This window comes from Apteryx mantelli, chromosome Z (genome assembly GCF_036417845.1).
Source record: "Apteryx mantelli isolate bAptMan1 chromosome Z, bAptMan1.hap1, whole genome shotgun sequence".
NCBI lineage: Eukaryota > Metazoa > Chordata > Aves > Apterygiformes > Apterygidae > Apteryx > Apteryx mantelli.
Genome location: NC_090020.1, coordinates 83125556 through 83149581, shown reverse-complemented (window position 1 = coordinate 83149581; position 24026 = coordinate 83125556). Strand labels below are relative to the sequence as shown.

At 44.2% G+C, this 24026-nt stretch overlaps 1 protein-coding gene across 1 annotated transcript in view; it reads left to right on the top strand.

Annotated features, from left to right (window-relative positions):
* LOXHD1 (lipoxygenase homology PLAT domains 1) overlaps nucleotides 1-24026 on the top strand; it is a 141222-nt gene that overhangs the window by 101482 nt on the left and 15714 nt on the right. Inside the window, exons 33-37 of the mRNA XM_067316464.1 lie at nucleotides 1941-2126; nucleotides 4883-5010; nucleotides 9536-9653; nucleotides 16319-16496; nucleotides 22017-22202. Of these exons, the coding sequence (XP_067172565.1) occupies nucleotides 1941-2126; nucleotides 4883-5010; nucleotides 9536-9653; nucleotides 16319-16496; nucleotides 22017-22202 (796 nt within the window). The remainder of the gene's footprint in view (nucleotides 1-1940; nucleotides 2127-4882; nucleotides 5011-9535; nucleotides 9654-16318; nucleotides 16497-22016; nucleotides 22203-24026) is intronic.

Below are 24026 nucleotides of genomic sequence, written 5' to 3'. Positions count from 1 at the left end.
CAGCTGCTCTGTCCCTGCTTCTCTGCCGAGCCGTTGCCCCGAACTTTCTTCGCTGTGTCATCCTGCGACCGGTTCAGAGAGGCCGTGCATGGCTTCTCAGAGGGGCTTCGGGTGCGGAGAAGGGCAGCCAGGCCAGCAGAGGGGGGGACGGAGAAGCAAGTGTTATATTCCCATTCACCTCACACCCCTGGAATCGGAGGATTAATGCATCAGTTGCGGATTTGAATTTCCCCAGTGGTTAACTCTAATTTTCTGCAGCTGCACAGACATTAGTATAGTAATAATGCTCCTAATAGCAGTGATGGCTGAGACAGTCAGACAGAAAAGAACAAGTTTTGGGGCAGAAAAGATACAACAGATCTATCACGTTAGGTGAAGTTGTTATTAAAAAAATATTTCCTGAGCAACCCTATATATCCTGGTAATATTTTAAAAAACGGAGAGCTAAGGACCTTTTTTTCCCTGTACTGACACAAACAACACTTGCTCTGAAAATAATGAACTGTAGGTAGTTCTTACACCCAACCTTTTATGTGCAGATAATTCATTGCAATAACTGGCTGACTGAGAGAGTTGCTTACAGTAGCTGGAATATGTAATTATGCTGATAAGACTGCTCTCAAGTTCTTTAAGAAGAATGGCACTATTTGGGTTCTTGGAGAAGTTTGCACCATCGGTGTTTACCTGAAATGGCCTCTCACATTGGGTCCTGGCTCAGTCTTGCAGAGTAAGCGGGGTCCAGCTGAGTCAAGACTTTGTTGGGAGACCTCTGAGGGAAACTCATGGTGCCATGGAAAGAAAGGCCATCAGCAGCACTTGGGCTGTGCTTCACGCCAAACGGCATTGGAGCGATGCCCGGCGCCGAGCTGCAGGATACGGTGTTATTCAGATGCCGTTTTCAGCTGCCTGACTGAGCACTCCTTTGTCACTGAGTCTCCTGCCCCTTTCAGCAGTGGGCCTGTGTTTTTCCTGCTCTTCCTTTTGCTGCTGATGTACCTGTGAAAGCCTTTCTTGTTGCTCTTCGCATCCCTAGCCAGATTCAACTCCAGATGGGCTTTGACTTTCCTAGCCCCATCCCTGTGCACTTGGACAGTGGCTCTATGTTCTTCCCAGGTCACCTGTCCCTTCTGCCATCCCTTGTATGCTTCCTTTTTACTCAAGTTTTCCGAGCAGCTCCTTGTTCATTCATGCAGGCATCTTGCCACTCTTGCTTGACTTCCTGCTCATTGGGATGGACCATTCTTGAGCTTGGTGGAGGTGGTCCTTGAAAATCGACCAGCTATAGGTATAAGCTCCACCTGTTGGGTCCTATACAGACAAGGAGCTTTTACAGTTTAAGGAGCTGGGGAGCAGAGAAGCAGCCCAATACATACAGTTTGCTTATATAGATACGCATCTGTGAGGGAAGAGTGCTTGAATAACACATGTGGGTGTTCCCTTGGCTGCATATTTCATCTTGGCTGTGAAGCTTTGGATAGTTACTTCTAAGTGCTGCTACAGTGCTGGAAGGGGGTGGAAGGAGGGGAAAATGGCTCTGCAGAGATCAGCTTGGAGAGCTAACTAGCTCTCCTCAATGGAGTAGAGGTAGAGCAGTAAGACGGTGGACGTGTTTTCATGTAGGCTGTTGCTGTCTGCCTGTTTCACGCTTCCCTTGCTTACATGTGGGGCTGGTAGTGTCCTCCCTTCCCTCATGCTCAGCAGCAGATGCCTGAGCTTCCTTGCCCCCATCAGCCACCACAGATGCTAAAACATCCCTCCTTTGGGGCAGCAATGGCATGCACTGTTTTACAGCTCACTCTGTTCCACTGTGGAAGTGGTTTGCGTGATGGTGTGTGTAGTCAACAGTCTTAGTCCCCCATAACCAGTTAAAACACCCTGTCAGGGCCTCTCCTCTGAAAAAAAATCCCCTTTAACCAGGGAATGTTTTTGGACTCTCGCAGGTGGGGCATGATGGTGCTACCCCTGAGAGCTGCTGGCTGGTGGAAGAGCTCAACATCGTGGTACCCACCAAAGGCGTCATGTATAACTTTGTCTGTAAATGCTGGCTGGCCAGAGACAAAGGTGATGGTCTCACCTCACGAATCCTCAATATCTTAGATGCAGACTGTGTTAACATTGGAATCAAGGTAGGCTCTAAGCTCATCTTGTACCTTTAGCAGTTGCATGGACCTATGTTGATATAGTTTGTGCATCAGCAGTACCAAAAAAGGCACAGAAAATCCTCATGCATTGACCTCTTCATGTGGCTTGAGTCTTTTATTTTCTGAAGGTTGATTTATTATTTCTTTAGGGTTGGCTTAGCATCGTTAGCACCAAGAACACTGGGTAATAACGAGGGTTGAATGCAGCCGTAGCATGGGCAGAAGGACAGGGTAGGGTGGAGTGGGTAGGAAACAGTTCAGCAGCACATCCACATCTTCATCACTGGACTCGGAGCACCCTCTGCATCACCTGGCACCCCTGGAGGGGGGCAGCCACAAGGTAAACGCCTTGGTGCAATCCACCTCCATCGTGATTTGTTCAGAGAGGGATATTTCATACTGATCAAGTTAGTACAGTGGAGATATAGTTTAATTTCTGCAGAGTGTGGCTATACATCAGCTTTTCTAGTTTGGGATAGGGAAATCTTAATTCAGGTATAAAATAATAATAATAGTAAGTTGCCAAAACATGCAGAAATTTGTAAGTTTGATCTTTGAAATGAATAAATGACTAAAGCTGAATATACAACAGAAAAATATACAGTCTTTTCTTCAGTATGTATGAAAGTGTTGTAATGCGCTCTATGCCGTATTTCAGACAAGTACAAATTGGAAAGCTGAGCTATGCTGATTTTGGGTGTAAGATTTATAATAGAAATAACAGTCTGGATGAATGGGGCAATGTTGTGTTTAATGTCTATATGGCAATTTAAAATCTCTTCAGTTGTATTTCTATTTACAGTGAGGTTACACTTCCATAGTACATGAATTTTTCTTTATGTTATCGATTGATTCCCAAGTCAAAGATATTCTCCTGAAATCTTTTTTATTCTCCAGACCTACAGAAGAGTGATAACATTTTTAGCATCTGTGAAATATTCAACAACTCAACACAAGTTTCAGCAGAAGAATTTACCTAAGAGGGAAAATAAACTCCCTCAGGCTGAATACCAAAGTTAAAACCTAATCTCTTTGAAACTTCCCATCAATTGTTTAACCTCCTAGGTAACGTCTGAAAACTCCTACCAGTGATCTCATGGCTTGCCCATAGATTGAGACGGATGCTAACAAAGACTTCTGTTCAGTGTTCCTTTAAAAGCCCAATTCTGAAAATTTACTTTCATAAGTATGCCAAAAATAAACACATCCAACTAAAAATTTTTTGTGGTGTTGTGCCAGAAACTTCTCGAAAGGTCTGAGGAAAATCAGGGGAGATGTTTGAGACATGAAATCAGAGGTGTGTATTTCACTTTCTGATCAGTTTCCTAGTAAATTTGGGGCTCTTTCCTCGTAAATAACTGTTGTTAGGAAACGGAGTTTGTTTTAATTTCTTTTAGAGTTCAAAGAAGGCTAATACCTTTAATGGCTTGAGGAAATGTCATGCTTTTTTATTCTGCTTTTTTTTTTTTACTCTTGCACAGCCATATGTACCCATTTCATATCCTTTTCAATTTAACTTTTTCTTGGCTTGATTTGTCATATTTGTGTTTTAAACTGAGCATCTAACTTCCCAGAAATAGAGAATACAGTTAATATGTCTACCACAGTAATTAAAAACTTTAATGCACTTGTAAAACAGTTTTTCTTCTCCCACCTGTGGCAAACATGATGCTGTGCCATAGTTTAAAATGTATGCGGATGAATGTGGGATGAACAAGTTAGTCAAGGATGAACAAACATGAAAAATAGTTTTTCCATGATATTATTCCTTTGCACTGCTGATTTATGTGGCATCTACAATTCAATCCAATAAAACCTGCATAACAGCTCACTATTTGAAATATGTTTTGTTGGGGCTGTTTTTGATGTTCTTCTACCTCTTAAATCTGAGGTCTTGTTACCATAGGTACAATCTTGAAAGCATCCAAGTGGCCCAGAAGTCTTAATGCCACTGACAGCCACTGGGGCTTGCATGCTTTTGAAATATTTTTTTCTGAATCTTATTACTCACATGTCAGAAGAAAAGAACAAAGTTAGGCTAATAAGGTGGAACTGTTACAAAATAGTTTTCCCCAAACTGGCATACCTTTAAAGTATGAGATCTTGGGACATTCTGGGCGAGATGCAGCACTGTGCATCCCATTGGGAAACTGGATATCTGCATTTTCCTACCATATAAAGCATTTAGATGTATAGACTTAAAAGCCGTTAGTGATATTGGATTAAATGTTGCCCATATGGACATTGCACACTTGGGGGAAATGTTTTGCAATCCAGGGAGAGAAACAATTGAGTTGGCTGCTGTTCAGAGGTCTGGAGTGTCGGAAGGTGACTGCAAGGACAGACCCTTGTAGCAGAGAGATGGTAGATGGACGATGGAGACCTCTGACCATCGGAGCTACACGATGGTTGACTCCCGTGGCCCAGCAGTTTATTAGGTGTTCATTGCTCCTCAAGCATGCGTTCATCGTAATGAACATCCCTTGCTTTCAGAGTGTGCGCAGGCTGAAAATCTACCAAAAGAAACCTAGGGGATGCGAAGGGGAAGGTCCTGCAGCAAGGTTCATCCTCTAACTTTGCCTCATAAAACTTCAGTGCGGGGAGAACCCAAGAAGCTGGGTTGTAATGAGAAGCTGATCTTTGGCAGAGCCTGTCCACCCTTTCGCCGAGGCTTTCGTGTGGGGTAAGGACCCACATAGCTATTTTGAATGAGACATTCTGACTGTTTGAAATCCTCACAGGTCCTGTACGAAGTTACGGTTGTGACTGGAGACACTGAAAGCGGTGGTACTGATGCCAATATTTACATGACTGTCTTTGGATCCAATGGGAAGACCGAGGAGTTGCAGCTGGAAAAGAATGGAGACAGGTACAGTAACTATGTCATTGTTGTTGCTTAGAAGCAGAGTCATACCAGATTCTGGTGTCAAGTCTGGAAGCGCTTAGGGCTTTGATCATGCTCCCACTGAAATAAATAGATAAACTCTCACTGATTTTATAGATTCAGAACTGGGTGCCATTGGAAGTGTTATTGTAAGGCTTTTAGCAGAGCAGAAGGAGCATATTATGTAGCTAGTGAAATAATCCTGTGTCATTTATAGAAGTTTTGTTTAACCTCTTCTCCTGTGGCTTTGGAGCTAAGTATTGTGAGCAAAAATATGAACTGTGAAGTCCTGCATCAACTCCGCGAGGAACTGTGGGCATTGCATGAAAACCACAGCTGCAGGATTTCTGCAGAATGCATCATTTGTGGAAAATAAATAACTTAATTTAGACATTATTTAACAGCTGTGATGGGAATAAATGTATATATACATTAGTGACTGCATAATGAATGGCATACAAACCAACATGCGCATACCTGCCTCGGGAAGTGCCTACGATAGGGAGGTGCTGCCCATCCTGATTTGGCTCCCCTCTTTCACTGAGCTGGCCAGATGTGAGCCAGCTTTGGTCCAGAAGCCACGTGAGGGTTCCCAGAGATGGTAAGCCCTGCTCAGAACCGGGACTTCTTAGCTTGGGCTCTGTGCCATGCTAATGTAACCATGTGGTTTGGGAGCTGGAGCTGGCTTGTATGCAGCTGGCACAAAGAGGACATGCCATGACATCTGTCTTTGCAGATGTGGCCTTAGCTTGCAGAAAGCCCCAAACAGTCAATGAACTGTGTGGAGTGCTGTACTGTGTGCTGTGGAACCTGAAGATTATACTAAAAGGTGAAATCTCTCATTTTCTTCAGCAGAAACAGCCAACAAAGACTGCAATCCTAGTCTTATGCCAGCACTTCTGTAAGCCAAAAAAACCCCACATGCCATCTATCCGTTTCCTAAAGCTTTCCTTTTCCTCTCCAACACCTCCCTCAGTAAGCTTTGGCATGCTCCAGAATGAACATAGCACAAAACATCTTTTAGAAACAGGCTTCATCAAGCTTAAACTCAATTAACTGATGATCTCTGATCTTGATATTCCCAGCAAAGCATCTACAGAATAACAGGAGAGCATCTGGCCGTGCAATTTGAGTCCGGCTTGCTGAGGTGAGGCTGGACTTTCACCTCAGCCTCCCGGCAATGCACTTCCTCCGCCGCAGCTTTGGGTATCGCGTGTGGGCTGGGTAATTGCAGATAAGGCTCTCAGCGTAGAGGTGTTTGCTCAGGGGATGTTTTACTTGCAGCTATCACAGCAGAGTGGGTGTTTGGGCCAGCATGATCAGCTAGGCTTGAATCTTTTCTGTGTTTAGTTACATAACAAGCGTGAGTGCTGCTTGCTCTGAGAAAAACGTAGCAGAGGTGCTAACTAAAATCTCCGGGCTATTTCCGTGATGAACGCGGCTGAATCGTGCAGGCCACAGAAAGCCTTAGCTCTTGGCCCCGTTCCCACCATGGAGAGACAAATGCACCTAGGTTACTGGTGTGTCTGGGCATTAGTGGCACCCCCTTTCCAGGACAATCCTGAACTGGTCTGTCTTCCACTATTTGAAGTCCAACATTTAATTCTATAGATGGGAAAATGGACTGTCACTGATCTCATTTAAAAGTAAAGCAGAATTCACATCAGGGTCAGGCAACCAAAAGTCTCCAAAGGGGACTGAGACAGCTCCAGCCCCTCAAGAGAGGGATTGCAATTTTGCTCCATGTAGTGGAGCAAGTGACACCCCTAAACCGTGTGGCCTACAAAAAAATGGTCAGATTTGTCTCTGCAGATGGGGTGAATAATCTATACTATAATGATACGAAGACATGGCAAAGGAGGGCCACACAGTTTATGTGGTATTAGTTGCTTGAGATGTCTTCTATCAGCATAGGACCTGCAAAAGAAGGTGAAAACTCATCGGGGTTGTATCAAGAAGGACATATAAAACCCAGCCATTAATATGTTAATAACCCCAGGATGCTGTGCTATTCTTTGGGGACATCCTGGCACACCTCCACTAGCTGGAGGAGCTCTGTATCCCACCTCATCCACCAGCAACACAGAGCTCGCATAGTCCTGTTAGCACCCTCCGCAGAGGACGTGCATGCCCCTAAATATATGTATTGCCTGTTTGCACACTGCTGCAGCCTGTCTCGATCCAGCTGTCAGCAGCACAGGCTTCCCCGGCTCCTGCTTTGCATGGAAATCTCACCAGCCTTCACACCCACAGCAAGGGACAGGGAAGAGCCGCCGCAACCAAGCGGGTAGACGGCACTTCATCTTTATTGGGGCCATCCAGTGCCAATTCACTCACAGCAGCTTAGTGCATTACGGAGAACTGACTCTCTAACCTGCCACAGATTTAAGGCAATTTTAGCTACATTACTGTTATTGCCAAGACCTCTGGGCAATAGAAATATTTATAAGTGCAGGCATGGGTAAGAAAGCTTAATGAAATCCCTCAGATAAATGTTTCAGTGTCCTGGAAATGGCATAGTGCCAGACAGCTCCTCTGAATACTTCTTCCCTTCTCAGTTTTTTTTCAGGCTTATAGGTTTTACGTTCCTGTTCATATAAATTAGGGTTGGAAAAGAGATCTTGGGTCACCCTGTTTGTCACTTTAGCAGTTGTTTCCCTGTAATATGAAGCCTTCTTGGGAGTTACAGGTGAATAACAGCCTTGCAAACTGTAAACAGGATATTTACTGAAGAAAAATAATGGTTTATTTTGTTGATAGACTGTTTAGCCTAGAGTTGCTCAGCCTGGAAAGGAACTGAGTGAGAGACCTCTGTGCAGCTTTGTAGGTAATAGTGGTTGTAATGAAAACCGATCAGAGGATCTTAGGATAATTCACGTTGGAAGGGTCACACCTTTTTCTTAAGTAGAAATGAAAATCCATCCACTTATGGCACAAACGCACACTTTCTCGCAGTAAAACAGGCTGTCTCACTATCGAGTACCGCAGAAAGACAAATAACAGAGAGGAGTTTTTCTGAAGAGCAAACATAACCATTAATAACTGGAAATGGACCTGGACCAAAACGCCCTACCCAAATGCCTCTGGGAACGTGGGGAAGTGAATGCCTGGATGAAAACTCAGAGCCTGGTGCCAATCCCTATTGCTAACATCTGCAGCTATGCAGGCTCGGATAATGGTGTGAGGATAATCACATTCAGGCTACAGGGTGTAATCTGAGCAGAGGTTGACAAAGAAATGGCTTTTTCTTCATACCCTGGCACTGCACAGCTGGTAGGAGGCCGAGAACTTTGCCAGGAACGAGATATCATCATTATGTATTATCTACATGATGGTAGTGCCCGCAGTTTGCAGAGCTCCTTCCAAAGTTCTCCGAGGACACAGGCCCTGCTTTGTGGCTCACTCACAGAGAGATGTTTGCACGAAGGAGAAACACCAACAGCAGAGTGGTCAGGGTGTGGTCCAGTAGATCCACTGCATTTGGGTGCCCTTCTACCCAGCAAATGTTGGATTTCCATCTTCCAAGCCTGCAGCACGTCTGCCAGCCAGCGTATTTTGGGGCAAGCTCCAAAGCTTCTGTCCTGGAAGATGCATTTGCTCTAAACAGAGTAATGTCATATTCTGTAGGTGTGGTTCACTGGAGCCAGGGTTTCTTTCTAGCATCATTGATATTAGTAAGGAGGGAAGCTAACTGCATTCCTGGCCAGCGTAATGTGTTCTTCAAGAAGTACATGCTAGCTGTCTTTTTCCTGTTTGTTTCTTTTCTGCTCATTGCTATGGACTAGCAGTTCCTACACCTCCTTGTGCCTGTATACAGCAGCCAAACGTAGGGCAAGATGCTTCAAGCAATGTTACACGAACCTGCCCTGGTTCTTATCAAAGATGGAGCTAGGCTGAAGATCCAAACTCCCCAAATTCAGGAGGGGAGTGAGGAATCGTTGGTTTGGGCCCCTCTCTAGCACAGTTTGCCTCTGCTTGCTAAACTTACTTAGGCTTTGGGCTCTGACTCGCGATCAGGTTGCCATATTTAGCTGAGCTGCAGGAACTGTCTGTCACCACAGCAAATGCAAAGTTATGTGATGCATCACAGTGAAAGAAGATTAAGCAAAATTGCTTTGCCTTCTAGCTGGGGTGGGCTGCAGGCAAGCACATGGGTAGATGCCAGGAGGAAGGGGATGTGCAGTAACCTGACCGTGAGTCTCTGCCTGTTGTTCTGGTTTCAATCAGAATGATAATACATGCTACAGACTGCCTGGAACAGCTCCAGAAACTTCGTATGGGCTTGATTTTCCAGGGGAGGCGGAATCCCTGTCAAATCTGGACAGAGGTGTCTTGCCAAAAACACAGTAGCTGTTGACTGCAGGATAGAAAAGCTCAAGTCCAATAAAATGCACTCATAAACTTTAAATGAGGCTGTTGGCAGGGTCTGAGTTGCAGCATGGACAGGAGATCGACATGCAATGGCTCCGTGAAGCAGTGGGAAACCTCCCTGGTCTTTCAATCCCTCCAGATTTGAGCGAGGCCAAGAGGACAGTTTCATCATGGAGATTGCTGACATTGCGCCCCTGAGGAAGATGAGGATCCGGACGGATGGAAAGGGGACTCGCCCTCACTGGTTCCTGGAAAGGGTAATGTGCTTCACATCATGTGTCTCATTGTAACCTGCTTGCGTTGAGGCCTGCCAGCACTCAGGAAAGAGGAGAAATGCAGCAAGTGCCTCGCTTTTGTTCCTTTCCTGCTTCTTTCCGTTTGGTGTCTCATGCTTTTCTCCTGCAGGACTTGAGTCCAAGAAGGAGGGAGCAAGGGCAAAAGCTGTGCTGTGTGACTTTACTGCAGTCCCTGCTGTTAGACCTCGCTCTCCTTCCCTGCGGAAGAGCCTTGGCTTGCCACCAGGGCACCTGCGATATCTTCTGGTCCCCAGATTGTACCCTCAGCTCCTGCAATCCCCTGCCCGGCTCTGACTCCACGAGAGAACGGATTTCTCTCTGCCAGGCAGGGACAGCTAATGTGGGCCTCGGCTGGGTGGGAAATTTCCAAAGGAATCCATCCTTTCAGGCAAAACTGTCAATCTCTCCCCTTCCCGTCTCCCTCTAGCATGCAGGCAGATTTCTTTCTTTACCTGTTCGTACAAGCAGGGTGCCCTTCTTTTCTTGTATTTTGAATACAGCATGCAAAATGGCTCCAACTATTCCTGTCGATTGTATTTTTCCCCAGTGTCCTATCTTGCAAAAAAGCACCGCGCTTGCCTTTATCTTCTCTACAGAACCATCAGCTCTATGTAAACTGCACTTATGTTTGGGCACTGAGATGTAATTTCCTTGTTATGGGTCCTATAATTTTATTTCTAAGATAGAGGTGGAGCGACATGCTGATTCCACACCGTCAGATGTCATTAAGGGAGGAGCACATCTCTGCCATGTTTATTTAGCATGCTATTTCAGTAGATATACTGTTGGATTTTTGTAGCTTAACTTTTAGATAAAAATAGGTAAAGAGTCAGTGGCTTAACCTATAGTCAGAAGGAATAATGCACTATTTTTTATTGTCCCCTACCCTTTTTGACTAGTCTGAAGCTGTCTTTCATTTTTCCAGAAGTAATGCACTTCTAATCACCGGTTCTAGGTGGCCACCAGCTTCCAGGCCAGTGATGAACTGTTCTTCACCTGCCATAGTATAGTCCAAAAAGTTACAGTGAGCCAGCTGCAGTTCCTTTTTGTACTTGGACATTAGCACTTTGAACTTTTTTTCTTAACAACTCTTGGGCCTCTTTAGAAAGCATTAGACCTCCAGTGTATATCTGCCAAATAGATGCCACAGACACAATTTTTCTCTCTGTGCCTAAGGAATAACTCAGCCTGTTCTCTGATTCAATTCAGTCATCTTGGTCAAACTCCCCTGGCCAGTTCCCCTATACCTTCCCCTGAGTTTTATAAATCATATTCATACAAAATGAAATCATATAAAGCGTATTCACCCAGAGACATTCCAGATCTTGTGGTCATGAATTAGCAATAGCTCGAAGTCAAGGGGCTGCACCTTTGGTGGCGAGTGCCACTTCCCCATGGTCCCGTTCCCTGCTCTTCCTGGCCATTCCAGCACCTGAGTCTGGTGGATCGTCCCTCCCAGCAAGCCCCTCACAGAGATTTGGGCAAAGAGGAGTCTCTGATCTGGACAGCTGATGGGTTTAAAGCTCTCCTCTAGATGGGCAGAAGCAACAGACCATGCACACAACATATTGAAAATGGGATTTTAGCTGCTTTTGAAAATTGTGCCTGTAGTTTCCAGGACAGAGGACAGACGCCCTTCTAGCTCCAGTGGTATGCACAGAACTTTATTTATTAGTTTCCTTTCCCACCTTCCCTGAGATGGTAAAAATAATATTTGCATTGCCAGGCAGTGAGTCAGGACAGGAGTGCTCTGGAAAAGGGGAGGAAGGAGCCATTGTGTTCTCTGATTTGTATTCCAGCCTTGAAAACTTATGTAGCTTGGTGTGACATGAAAACTGATCTGAGCCCATTTCCATTTCTGTCAAAAGTGCATATTAAAACTGCATAATGAAATACTTGTGGGGGTAGTGCTAAACTCTCAGACAGATGGTTCACAGTTAGTGCTAACTAGCACAGTGAAATGAGAAGCTAGATTAAGCCATCAACCCCGTAATTAACCATTTGTTGCTCCATTTATCTACAGGATATTCTCAGTTTTCTTGTTCTGTTAAAATAACAATAAATGATCTTTCTAATTCTCTTTGGTCTTTTTGCAAACAGTTTGCTGGCCATAATTTATACTGTTTTTAGTTTACCAGAAATAGAAGTGCCTAAATACCAATTAAAATGCATGAATTATCAATGATGTTGTACACAGCCAAAAGATTCAATTTACAGGCAGGGAGGTAGTCATATTTTTTCTTTGTCTAGATAAAATACATTGAAATTTCATTCAGAATCTCAGTGAAGTAATGACTTGGTACTAAAGATTCAAACTGCATCAACAGGGGGAATAAGTTTTAAATGCTGATACTTAATCTACTAGAGGGACCAAAATTTGATTTGTGATGTGTCAGGCCAGAATGAATATTGTTGAGTATTCTTATTTTTACTACTACTGTCTATGTCTGTGTGCCCATGTGTGGCATTTTATAGACATGGTGCCCAGTTCTGCAAACAGAATATCCCTTTGCCCACACAAGGCATTTCGAAGGGCTGGAGCATGCACAAAAAGACATATTGGAAGCTCTGAAAAGCTGAGGAGAAGTTTCTGATCTCACCACTGTTGGGAGAGACATGGACTTTGGTTTTTTTCTTCTGACCTAATGCTAAATCTCCTGTTCCACCATGTCAAGCTACCATCAGGCTCTGGGTGCTCGGTGTTTGAAAGAACAGAATAGGTGACTTCTAATTAGGAGACTTATTAAAATGCATGCTTTAGAAACCTCCTTTTGGGGTAGCCTGCTCCTCAGACCACATGATGATTTCACCTGCTGTCCAGTGCTTTAGATATAAGATAGAAAAGCTGGAAATAAGAAGGGATGAGAGCTCACTGAGTGAAACAACAGGGAACTGTAAGACTGTTGAATTCTGCTGAGTTGGTTCTCAGAATTTTAATATTACTTTGTGCTGTCAAGACCAGGCAGATAAGAAGCTGTCTTAATGAAGTACTAATTGCATTGCATTCAGACATCACAAATAATCCTGAATACGGGAGTTTGTCTTTATTCAGTTCTTTTTCCTTTATATAAAGGAGATTAAGAGAGTTTGAGACAATTCATTTTAGCAGGAGCTGATTGTTGTTCTTGGCAGCAGAGTCTTTTTGTTTTACAATCAGGTGACCCTGTTTTTAAGTGAAGACTAATGACATGCAACAGAACCATAGAAAACTGTGGTTAAGCTTTTAAAGATGAAATCCAGGACCCATTTATTCCAGTGCTGGTGGGGTGCATGCTTGCCCATGGGGAGGATGTTTTACACTGTGGCTCAGAGAAAGGTGGGCAGACATAAACCAAAATGAACTGACATGTCAAACCTTTCTGTTACAGCACGCAGTGCACAATTAATTGCAAGTTGCTGGTTGAAGGTTCCTGTCAGCTACCATTTTTGCTCAGCTACAAAGCAAGTCATCAACATTTTATTCATATACACTGCTCCAACTTTCTTTTTATTTTTAAAAGCATTCTACAGCCCAATTAAAATCTGTGCATAATTAGTGATAATGCTTAGACTTAAAAGTATGCAGGATGTCCGCAGCAAGTTTTAAGTGTCCTAAATAATAGTTTAGATGCAATGTAAAACAGCATCCTTATTGCCAAGCAGAAGCTAAATCTTTCAAGAGGAACAACAGACAGAAAATAAAAATAGTCCCAGCCCAGGTCCTGAGATCACTTTTTTCACTCTCCTGATCCCAGCCAAAATCCCACATCATCCTAATGTGTGTACAGCACCCAGAAACTTCTCCTTCTAGGATGGGATTCATCTCATGCAATTTTAGTCACTGAAAAGCTGCATTCAGCTTTTGCCTCTTCTACCAAATTATTAGGCTTGTTCTATAGTCAGTGGAGAGACACCATCTGTGAGGTGCCTTCAGCGACTATGTACCTGTCCCCAGCTTAGGTAACTGCACCAGGATGGGGGCAGTTGCTTTCCTGTTGGTACCCATCTCTGTCCATTGACCCTAAGGAGAGCCACCACGGTGCACTTGGGCTAGATGCCCAGTGTTTAGGTGGCCCATACTAGGTAAGGCAAATCCCACTCCTCAGAGCCATAGTCTGACTTAGCAGTCAGCTGGCCAAAGGTTTCCTGTTACCTCTAGTTCTCTTCTACTCTCTGGAGCAGTGTTCAAGAGTGAGATAGTGGAGGCTGTTGTTACTGCCTATGCTAACTGCTTACATGAAGCTACATATGGATGAAACCATTCATTCTAGGTGAGGGACTGAAGATGGAAATAGACGGTATTTTACTCTTGTGGTTTTAGTAGCCTGACAGTTTTTCCCAGACAGCATCTGGAGCATTGGACATGGCTGGTTATTTGTGTGAGGTCTGATCTCGCTGGCTGCAAGTGCACTCCAGCTGGCAACTCTAATCTGCTTCTATCCCCTGCCATTTTCTTGTCATTTCCCTGTAAGCTTTTCTCAGGACATTTTGCTACTAACAATATTGCTGTTGTGCCTGAGCAGGACAGAAAAGGTAGAGCTGATTGAGGCTTCTCCAGCAAAGAGTTTATGTATCAATGGAAAAAAAAGGCATTTTCCATTAACCTGGGATTATTAATGATTTGCAAATTTTAGCCAAAAAAATGTTTCTATATTGGACTCTTAGCGAAGAGGATGTAGACATCTTTCACACAGCCCTGAGAATGAAAAGACTTCCTTCTGTTGTATACCCTGGCAGAGAGGGCACCAGCCAGGGGTGGTGAAGACCTGAGCTCTGCTTGGTTTAAAGTAGGGATTCAATTCAGCCTCCCTGAATCACAAAGCTGTTCTCTAAGCACAAAATAGTAGTGTCACTGGCTGAGAATAGGCAGTTTTATAGAAAAGTGGGACAGCTTTAACAATCCATAATGTCCTGTACCTCTGGGAGGAAGATGCTGCGTTACAGATCCCTGCTTGGCATCAGTCAGAGAGAAAAATCTCGGATGAGTGTCCTACCCACAAAACTGTACAATGCACAAATAGTACTGCTGCTGCTTCAGCAGTGGTGTAGCTATTGCCCTCTTTTAAGTCATTTTTTTAAAACCTTGAGCAATGTTCTTCTTTTGAACTCTTAAAGGTTCCAGTGAAGTTTGACTGAGGTCAACAGAAGGCCATAGACCGGGAGACATGCAGTTTGAGGACAGAATTTGAGCATATTTTCTCTCAAGATAAGTTTCCTGAATTTCTTAGGCTGACACATGCTGGTGCAGTTGAAGGTCACTAAGGTAGTCAAGTGGTGGAGCATGTGACTTACTAGGAAAGGCTAAGGTAATTGGCGGTTTTAAGCCTTGAGAAGACAAGGTTAAGGGGGAATCGAATGTCGTCTTCTACCTAAAGGGAGGTTACAGAGAAGACTGAGCAAGCCTCTTCTCAGAGGTGAACAGTGAAAGGGCAAGAACAACGGACAAAATTTGCAACAAGGAAAATCCTGATGGGACGTAAGGAGAAAACTCATTGTGAAGAGAATGGTCAGAGGCCCAGAGTGCTGGGGGGATATCCATCCTTGAACCTTTTCAAAACTCAGCTGCACAAGACCCTGCGGTTAGCCCTGCTTGGAGCAGGAGGTTGGGCTAAAGTCCCTTTCAACCTAACGTTTTCTATGATTCCATGATTCTTTTCTTCCCAACATCATGTATGCTTCTCTGACATATGTCTGGGCTCATGTCCACATGGCCTTTGCAGAAATGTGTGTAGCAAGTCATTGTTTCTTGATACACTGCTTCACTCAGGTTCGGTCTCTGTTTCTGTTAGATGGTAACAGAAATGGTAATTTGCAGCTCTGTCTCCTCCCTTCTCCCCATTTCCCCCAGTTTAATGACAATTTACTGCCAGATTTTTGCTTCAGGCTAGTGGAATGCTTTCCTCCCAGTAGACTGAGGTTCCATCAAGGCCACTTTGATCAGGACACAAAAAGGAGGATATTTTATTAGGTGTTCACTGGAGCAGCTCTCTGGTTTGTTCTAAACAGGCTTCTATTCTGTTCTTACCACCTATCACCACAGCATCTGAGCTCCTTCCAGTAACACATTAGGCAGTGTGACTAATATCTGTTGCATGTTGTTTGTTCTATCACCCTTTCCCAGAGGGAAAAGTGTGTGAAGTTTTGCTGGCCTAATTTTTGCCTGTGCATTTTTTTTTAAACTTGTTTGGGGTTGTTTAGGATATCTATATAATGATTGCTGTGTGTTTGCACAAAAGAGGCAGATGAAAGAAAGGTACTGTGTACTTCAAGGAGAGGCAATGAGGTTTTTAATAACTGTCTGTTCCTTCTTCTTTGAAGTTAATTCCAGACCAGCTTCCAGGAAAGGTCTGACCCTCATAGAGGTGAACTTTGTGCATACCATATTTCAGAGGAGCAAAGTTCTTCCTGTGCTTTACCCCATGCAGGAAAAGGTCCAGTATTATGAAGACCATTTCTCAGGACAAGCAAAGTATTGTCCATTCGAAAGTGCTCAGATTACCCTAGAAGAGCTCGGTATAGTTTTTCAGACTATGACAAGACTTTGCTGAGAATGACATGCTGCCCATGTCTAACCAGACCATGTGCTTCGTACGTGCCCTCATTCAAATGGTAGCTGATTTTTTTCCCCTTGTTTTGACTCTCCACAGATTGTCTTGAAGAACCTGACTAATAAAGAAGTGGCTACATTTACATATGGTGAATGGCTGTCAAAGCTGAAAAATGCCACGGGAAGTCTTGTGTGTGAAATGCCAGCCATGATAAATGATGAGCAGATGATGGAGGACACAACATACACTATTCAGGTTAAAACCAGTGATATTGGAGGTAGGTGTATGGTCGATATTTTAAATCTTTTCTAGCATGAAGTTCATTTTTTTAGCAATGAAAAACATCTCATGCGTAATTTGAAATTATGCAAAAAAGCATAATTTAGCCCTACTATGTTGGAACACTGCCATTTTGGCTGTTTGTCGTGAGAGTGTTACTCTGTGGGATCCATTCTCATCTGATCAGTGGACATGAAATATTTAGACACCTGGCCTAGATTTGACTGCTAACTGCTTCCTCGGAGAAACCCTAATCAGAAGCTATCACCAGAATATGTTGCTACTGTCAGGAGCCCCCTTTTTCTTTCTGGTCAGGTCTGTGACCACATAGGGTGAAAAATTAGGCTATGGTCAAAGCTGGTGGGTTCTAGATTTTAGGTCTGCAGTGTCTGCCTTGGCCAAAGAGGACAGCAGCTTTTCACCCTCCTTTTTAAAGTGTTTTGAGGCCATTTGTCTCGTGAAAAAGCATCCCATAAGTACACACCAGTCAGAAGAGATAAAACAGAGTTAAAAGAAACCTACAGAGCTTCAAGAGCCAAGAAATGGGATTTCTATGTTATTTCCTGGGATCACTGCCTCTTTGCATAAGAACTTCTGTCAGGCTGCTGAATGAAAGCTACAACCGTTATGCACAACTGCCACATGCCAAATGGGTGCAAGCTGCCCATTATCATGAAGATACCTTGTTCGAAAGCTTGACCCTCAGAGGGAGTTCTGCCATGCCAGGGTGCATATCACCTTCTGATCTTTACCTCTCCTTCTTAAATTTACCAGTGGTAATTTTTGCAGCTTGTGAGGTTTGAGCTGAGAATGTCAAATTTCCCTGGCAAAGTATCTTAGGACCACCTCACTATTTTTTTATCTGCTCTGTCTGCTGCTTGTCTGAAAAAACATGTTGTGAAATACTAAAAACAAAAGAGAGAAAGGAAGATTTGTTTATGTATTTGACAATCCATCTAGTATAATGGTAGATCTTTCGGTGACCTTTTTGTGAAATTCAGCCCTAGCTCAAAGGCGATGGAAATAGACATGAGAGGAGAATAGAAGATGACAGCAACAGCAGACAGATATGCCCTTCCCATCGAATGAAGGATGACGGGTATTAATGATGAAACATTTTATTTCATTATGAGCCACGACAACCAGTAGGAAAGAATGGATTACAGAGAGATTTCAGAGAGTCTGGTTATGATTAGATCATATGGCACCCTGACATAATGCTGAACTTCATCCAGTTTATCTAAAAGACGGTACAGGTCATGAACCATCTCCCCTCTTTGATCACTACACATTCCATGATTACTCCTGGTTGGACCACTTCAGGAAAAAAAGACCTTTTATCCTTGACAGTTATTTTAAACGTGTTATATCATCTCCTGTCACACTGATACTGTCTAGGGATAGCAATATTCCACTGTGAATAGAGTCAGACGTGTTTATTTCTATGTATAAGGTTTTTCTCTGCAATAGCTTTGAACTTTCCAGTGCATCAGAGGCATTGAAAAAAAAGAAAACGTAGAGTAGGATTCATCTCATCTGTTTGTCACTCTCCAAAAAAATTGTACTTCTGGTCTAAACTCTTTCTAGTCCAGGCTCTCTCTAATCAATTCATCCAAGAAAGGAGTCGTTAATCCGGACTGGATCATCCTCTGGAGGGTCTCCCCTTGCTCTTCCCTCCATCCAAGACAGGCAGAGCCGGGACAGTTAACTTAAACTAGATGATTAAAGTTAGGGAAAATGAATCCCAACAAAACTGTTCTACAGTAAATCAGAAAGCAGCAGTTATTCCGCCCCCTTCCTCCCCACACACTTAAGAATAGTTTTATTTTACTTTTCCTCAAAAAAGCTTTGAGTTACAGTTTAGCTTTCCAGAAGTCATCCAACCTAGATGATCACATAGTGTACAGATTGTATCAGAGAAAGTATATTCTCCTGCAAACAGACTGATTCCACTCTTTCAAAGATCAAATCTAGAGGCCACCAGAAGTACCTCAGATGTCAGCTCTCAGAGTACACTAGATAAGGGGAGAAGAGAGTGTCACAGGACAGATGGGTACTCTTTGGTTAAAACCAAGATTTTGATTTATTTTAGCCCTTAAAAGAAAATTAAAGCATAAACTTACTTTCCTCGAAGTATGACTCACAGATAGAGCTACAACGGAACCAGAGTACATGATGGCTCTTTCTGTGGCACAAAAACATCTTTTAATTTTGATTCACACAGCCTCTTTGTATTCTACATGCAGGCATCATATACATGACAATGCAATAAAGATTGAGAAAGAATAAATACTGCTTTCTCATTTTCCAAGCATTAACGAAGCAGGAGGTTTTTATCTCTCTGGTTATAAGATTAATTAGTATGTTGTCAGCTCAGCTACAGTCTACAAATTACATAATTTAAGACAACCGGTGTCAGTGCCTAATGGCCTATCCAAGTCTCTGTTAAGTCAAAAGAAGGATGTTCTTTGGCCTCAGAGGGCTGTGATTCAAACCCACAGTTTGGCTAAAAATGATGCAGCTGCTCAGTAGGAATTGTAAAATCTTAGACACTTTAGTTGGAAGGGGCCTCTGGAAGTTATTTCATCCAGCTTGCTGCTCAAAGGGCAATTGCTAGCACTAGGTCAGATCAGGCATGGTTTTGCCCAGCCAAGTCTTGGACACCTTCAGGAACAATGGTGCCACCTCTTCTCTGGGTACCTGTTCCATGGCCGCACCATTTTCTTAGGAAAGATTTTTTTTTTTCCTGATACCCAAACTGAGCATCCCCAGCTGCAATTTGTATCCGTGGCTCTTAGTTTATGGTCCGGCACCTCTGCCATGTGTGGCTTTGCCATAGTTATCGCTCCCACCGCTTGACCACAGGCCTCCCCCTTGCCTGCCTGCCCCAGCCCAGCTCCCTCAACTTCTTCTTGTGGCTGCGTGCCCCAGCCCCTGCCCATCTTAGCAGGTGTCTGCTGGGCCCTTCACAGTGTCTCCACATCGCCCTTGACCCAGGGCCCCAGACTGGTGCAATGGTCTAAGTGTGGCCTCCCCAGTGCTTAGCAAAGGGAATAACATCTTCCCTCTGCTGGCAGTGCTCCTCCTAATGTAGCCCAGTACATGGTCTGCACTGGTCACAGTGAGAGCTCACTGTTAGCTCAGATTCAACCTAAACGTGAATTTTACTGCTATAATTTCTGGGTCTTGCCCAGGTGCAGAGGTTCCACCGCAGGTGCAGAGCTTTGCACTTCTCCTCATTGAACTTCATGAGGTTTCTGGTTGCCCAGTCCTCAAATTTCTCAGGGACCAGCTGGGTTGAAACTCTGCTCTTCATTGTGTCTGTCACTGCCCCAAATTTAGTGCCATCTGCAAATTTGCTTAGCATGCACTCTCTGTCATCGTTTAGGGTGTCAATGAAGACATCCAACGGTATAGACCGCTGAACTGACCCCACTGAGATTGCCCTCATTGCTAGCCAGATCTTGTGCAATAACAGTGCCTTCAGCCCTTCATTTGTCAAATTTGTTATAGTTCCTAAATGTGCTTGACAGTTTCCTGGAATTAAAAAAAAAAAAAAAAAAAAAAAAAAAAAAAAAGGACCCAGATAGGTGAACTGTACATTGATTCAGCAATTTCTGTTCTTTTCTTTCCCATCTCCTGCTAATTGCTTGTGAGGGAAATGTCACGGCATGAGGCCTTCATAAGCTTCTTCCTGACGGGAAGGTTTTGCTCAGAAACAGTTGGTTCTTTGCTTTTTGAGACCTTGCATTAATTGGGAGCCTGCTCCTTGTAAGAAAATGGACTTTGGTCTGCTTTGTTCCTCACCTCAGCAAGCTTTAGGGTCATAAAAGGTACTGCCAGATGAACTGCCTGCATCCCTGATGCTTTCTCTTCCTTCTTAAGTTCTTCCCAGGGAACTGCTGAAAATTAGCCCCAGTTTAACACAGGCAATTTTTCACATGGACATCAAATGTTGCTTTGCCGTTCCTCTGTATAGCTCTTTTTTTCCTCTTTCATGTTCTTTCAGTCCTTCTTTAAGGAGGGATGTGATTTCTTCCTAATTTCTGTATTCAAATAATTATCCTGAAGAAGTGGTGGTTTTCTCACAAAGTTTTTAGTCCTTTCTTTGTCTCCGCATTGTGTTGTGAATGGAGCTGCGGGAAATACTGTCCATGTGGTCCAAAATAGATTTACGATACTCTTGTATAAGAAATGGCTTGGCAGGCAGCTAGCATTTTCAAAGCCGGGATATCTAACCAAGGGCAGCAGACACTGAGTTGCTTTGTAATCCAGATTTGGGTTTGATGATCTCGTTTTCATTTGCCAGAATTTAAGGACCTCACTTCTGACACAGCAATAAATGTCTGCCCACGTGGAATCAAATTTCCTTCTACAAATATGCTCTTTTATTATGCCATCAAAAATAAAAAGCAATAAGGAGAGAGTTCATAAATCTGGTCAAATTATAAATATTGCAAGCAAAATCGTTGAGACACCTTTAGCTAAAATGTTCATAAGGTCATCACAGGTGATGGTACAGCCTTGAACTCTCCAAAAGTATGGAAAAAAGACAACATGGCTGTTTTCTTCCACAACACATGAGCAGTCATGGGCACGTGCAATTCAGTGTCAGGTAACAAAGATCACCTTAGAAATGCTTCTTTTCCAAGCACAAACATGAGGCAGGGTGGGAGCTGGTGGGGCAAGCTACTGTATGAGAATTTGGGATTTTTTGCATAAATGTAACATGAGCAATATTGTGAGAAGCAGGAATATAGAAAGACGACTCATGGGAAGGGGCTGGGGAGAGGGGCTCACACGATGCTGCACTGGTTTGGCTCATGGTCTGCACTTTACTCTGCCTTCGAACCCCTGCGCCTCACAGAGGAAGGGAGAGCAGCACGAGGAGGACCACGGCTGAAGTGTCCTGGGTGCAACAGGACAGCTTGGGGGAGCTTGTGGTACCATGACAAGTCTGCAGGAGACCGCAGTCTAGAAAAGGGACTGTGGCAGTGCTTGAATCGCCTGTGACCCAGTGGGAAGCCTAGGACAGTGGGTACTAATACTTTGACTGTAGCTAGAAAAGTTAAAATACGTTCTTTAATGTTCTTCCATAGATTGCTGGATGATGCTGTATAAATCACTTTGCTTCCCAAGCCATCCTGGGAAAATGGGCATCACGACACTGACATCCTCTGTAAAGCAGTGTGATGCACAGTGCAATGTCAGGAGTAGATACTTCTGCTTTCTATGAGTATTGTTATCATCACGGTCACCATCCCTTAAATGCCAGGGCAAAGCGTTCCAGCTGTGTTTACAGGAAAGGGCTGGCTTGTTAGCTACCACGAGGAGTCCTCCTTGCAGGCTCCTGCACTAATTCACTGTAACCTGTTGGCAGTACCCAGAGGAACCTGGACATTACTGCAGCCATCTCCAGCCTGCCTCTGCTGCCTCCATTTCCATGCATTTGGTGGCTGGGTGACAGTCCTATAAGGCAGGGTAGCTCACGACAGTGTGCCCTGCTCTCTCCTTCCAGGAGCAGGTACCGATGCCAACGTGTGCTTGATTCTGTTTGGGGAGAACGGGGACAGCGGGACCCTCGCTCTGAAGGAGTCCAACAAGTCTAACAAGTTTGAGAGGAACCAGATGGATGAATTTACCTTTTCTGACATGCTGAGCCTGGGAGAACTCTGCAAAGTGCGGATCTGGCATGACAACAAAGGTCAGTGCGGTGATACAGGTGGGGTGGGAGAAGTTGGGACAGTGTTTGCACTCGAGCAAAGCAAGACGCATCCATGGACATGGTGCAGGCTGAGGACACTGTTCCCAGCTCTGCTGTGGACAGGGCAACCTCAAGCATTTTGCTTGGCCTCCTGTGTCTCTCTTCAGGCAGGAGACTCTCTCCCTGCCTGCTGGTATAGGAGCTGCTATAACAGGTCCCTAGCTTTGGTCAGAGCTTATAGCCACCACTGCAGGACAGATAATGGTAACTCCTCCTAAGCAGAGGCATCCAGCCCATTATCCCAACACAGCAGCTCTGTTAATGCAATACGTTTGTCACAGGCCAGTATTGCACTCTCTGAGCAATTTAACACGATCAGCCTGACACCGACACACGGGGTAATGCAGCCTGGCATCACGTAGCGAGCTGTAGAAGATAGAAATCAAGATCTGTGTCTGTCTTTATTACAATCCCTCCATCATACGGCAAGCGCGCAGTGCCCTGCCAAGAGAGATTCTGGCATTTCCCTGCTGCTGGACACTGTTACTGGTTTCATAAATGGTAGCAGTCATTTGTGCTGTTAGTCAGGTACCAAGCAGCGTCTTGTGACAAATGCCTCACCTGCACTGCTGTCATGATATCTCTTCTCACCCCCGGCCTCTCTCTTTCAGACTTAGAGATCTAAAAGAGATGATCTTGCATTAACAATGCACCAGTTGTGGGTGATGGCAGGCCCTTGCTGCAGCCCAAAGGTGAAGCTTGAGGGCTCCCGTAGACCCACCTGGGTTGGTATTAGCTACGTGGTTTGGGCAGCAGTGTTTATGTAAAGTCCTGGGAGGATTTGCAGCAGGACTGCCCGGTCCTTCTCTGACTGGACTGCTGTCCGTGCTGAGGCAGCTGGCTTATGGCTGCGTTGAGGCTATACTGCGGTGTAGACATTCCCCGGCAATCCTCTTTTTGACTTCTCCACGTTGTGGCAGGTGGGGAAGGCTGCAGCTCACACAGTATTCATGTAAGATGCTATCTCTGTATCAGACTCTCCCGCTGGAATTTTGTTTCCTTACTGTTATCCAGAAAAAAAAGATGAAAAGAAACCTCACTGCAGTCTCTGTCTGTTGTGAAATGATGGAAATACGACCATCCATCTAACCTGGCTTTGTTATTGTTTATTCCAAGTCACTGCAGGCTTTGGGCCCACATTTTTTTCACTCCTACAACATAGGACAATTTAGTCAATTAACCTCTGTGGTTATACATAGCTGGTACTGAATGCAGTAAGGGAGCTGATTTTACCTAGTTTTGATTTTAGTTGCCTAAGCCCCTTTTCTTTAAATCTGGATTGAGGATGCTGAAATGAAAAGTCCACCAAATATCCACTAGAGTTTTAGCTCAACAAAAAGGCATCTCTGCAGCTGCAAGTGAGGTTTGGACGTCATTCCAAGATCAGCAAGTGGTCAACACAGACTTGCACATTCGTTTTCAAATATATTACCAACTAAAAGTACTATGAAGAGAACATTTGCCTTAGGAGACCTTGCAGCTCCCCAGTGCTGGATCACACTAAGAGAATGAAACATACCCATCAGATTCAGAGCTAACGCTTAGGGCTCAGGCAAGGGAAAGGGTTGGAAAATAGGAATATAAGACCAGGGTTAGACCAAGGGTCTGTCGAGGCTGGTGGCTGTTTCCACCAGCAGCCATAACCGGATGCCTGAGGAAGAGAAAGAACTGAGCAAGCAGATATATTCTTTCCCCAGTCCTCAGCATCTCACTATTTGTAGCTCAGGGGATTTCCTGAGCAGGATGTCATTTTTGGCTGTTAAG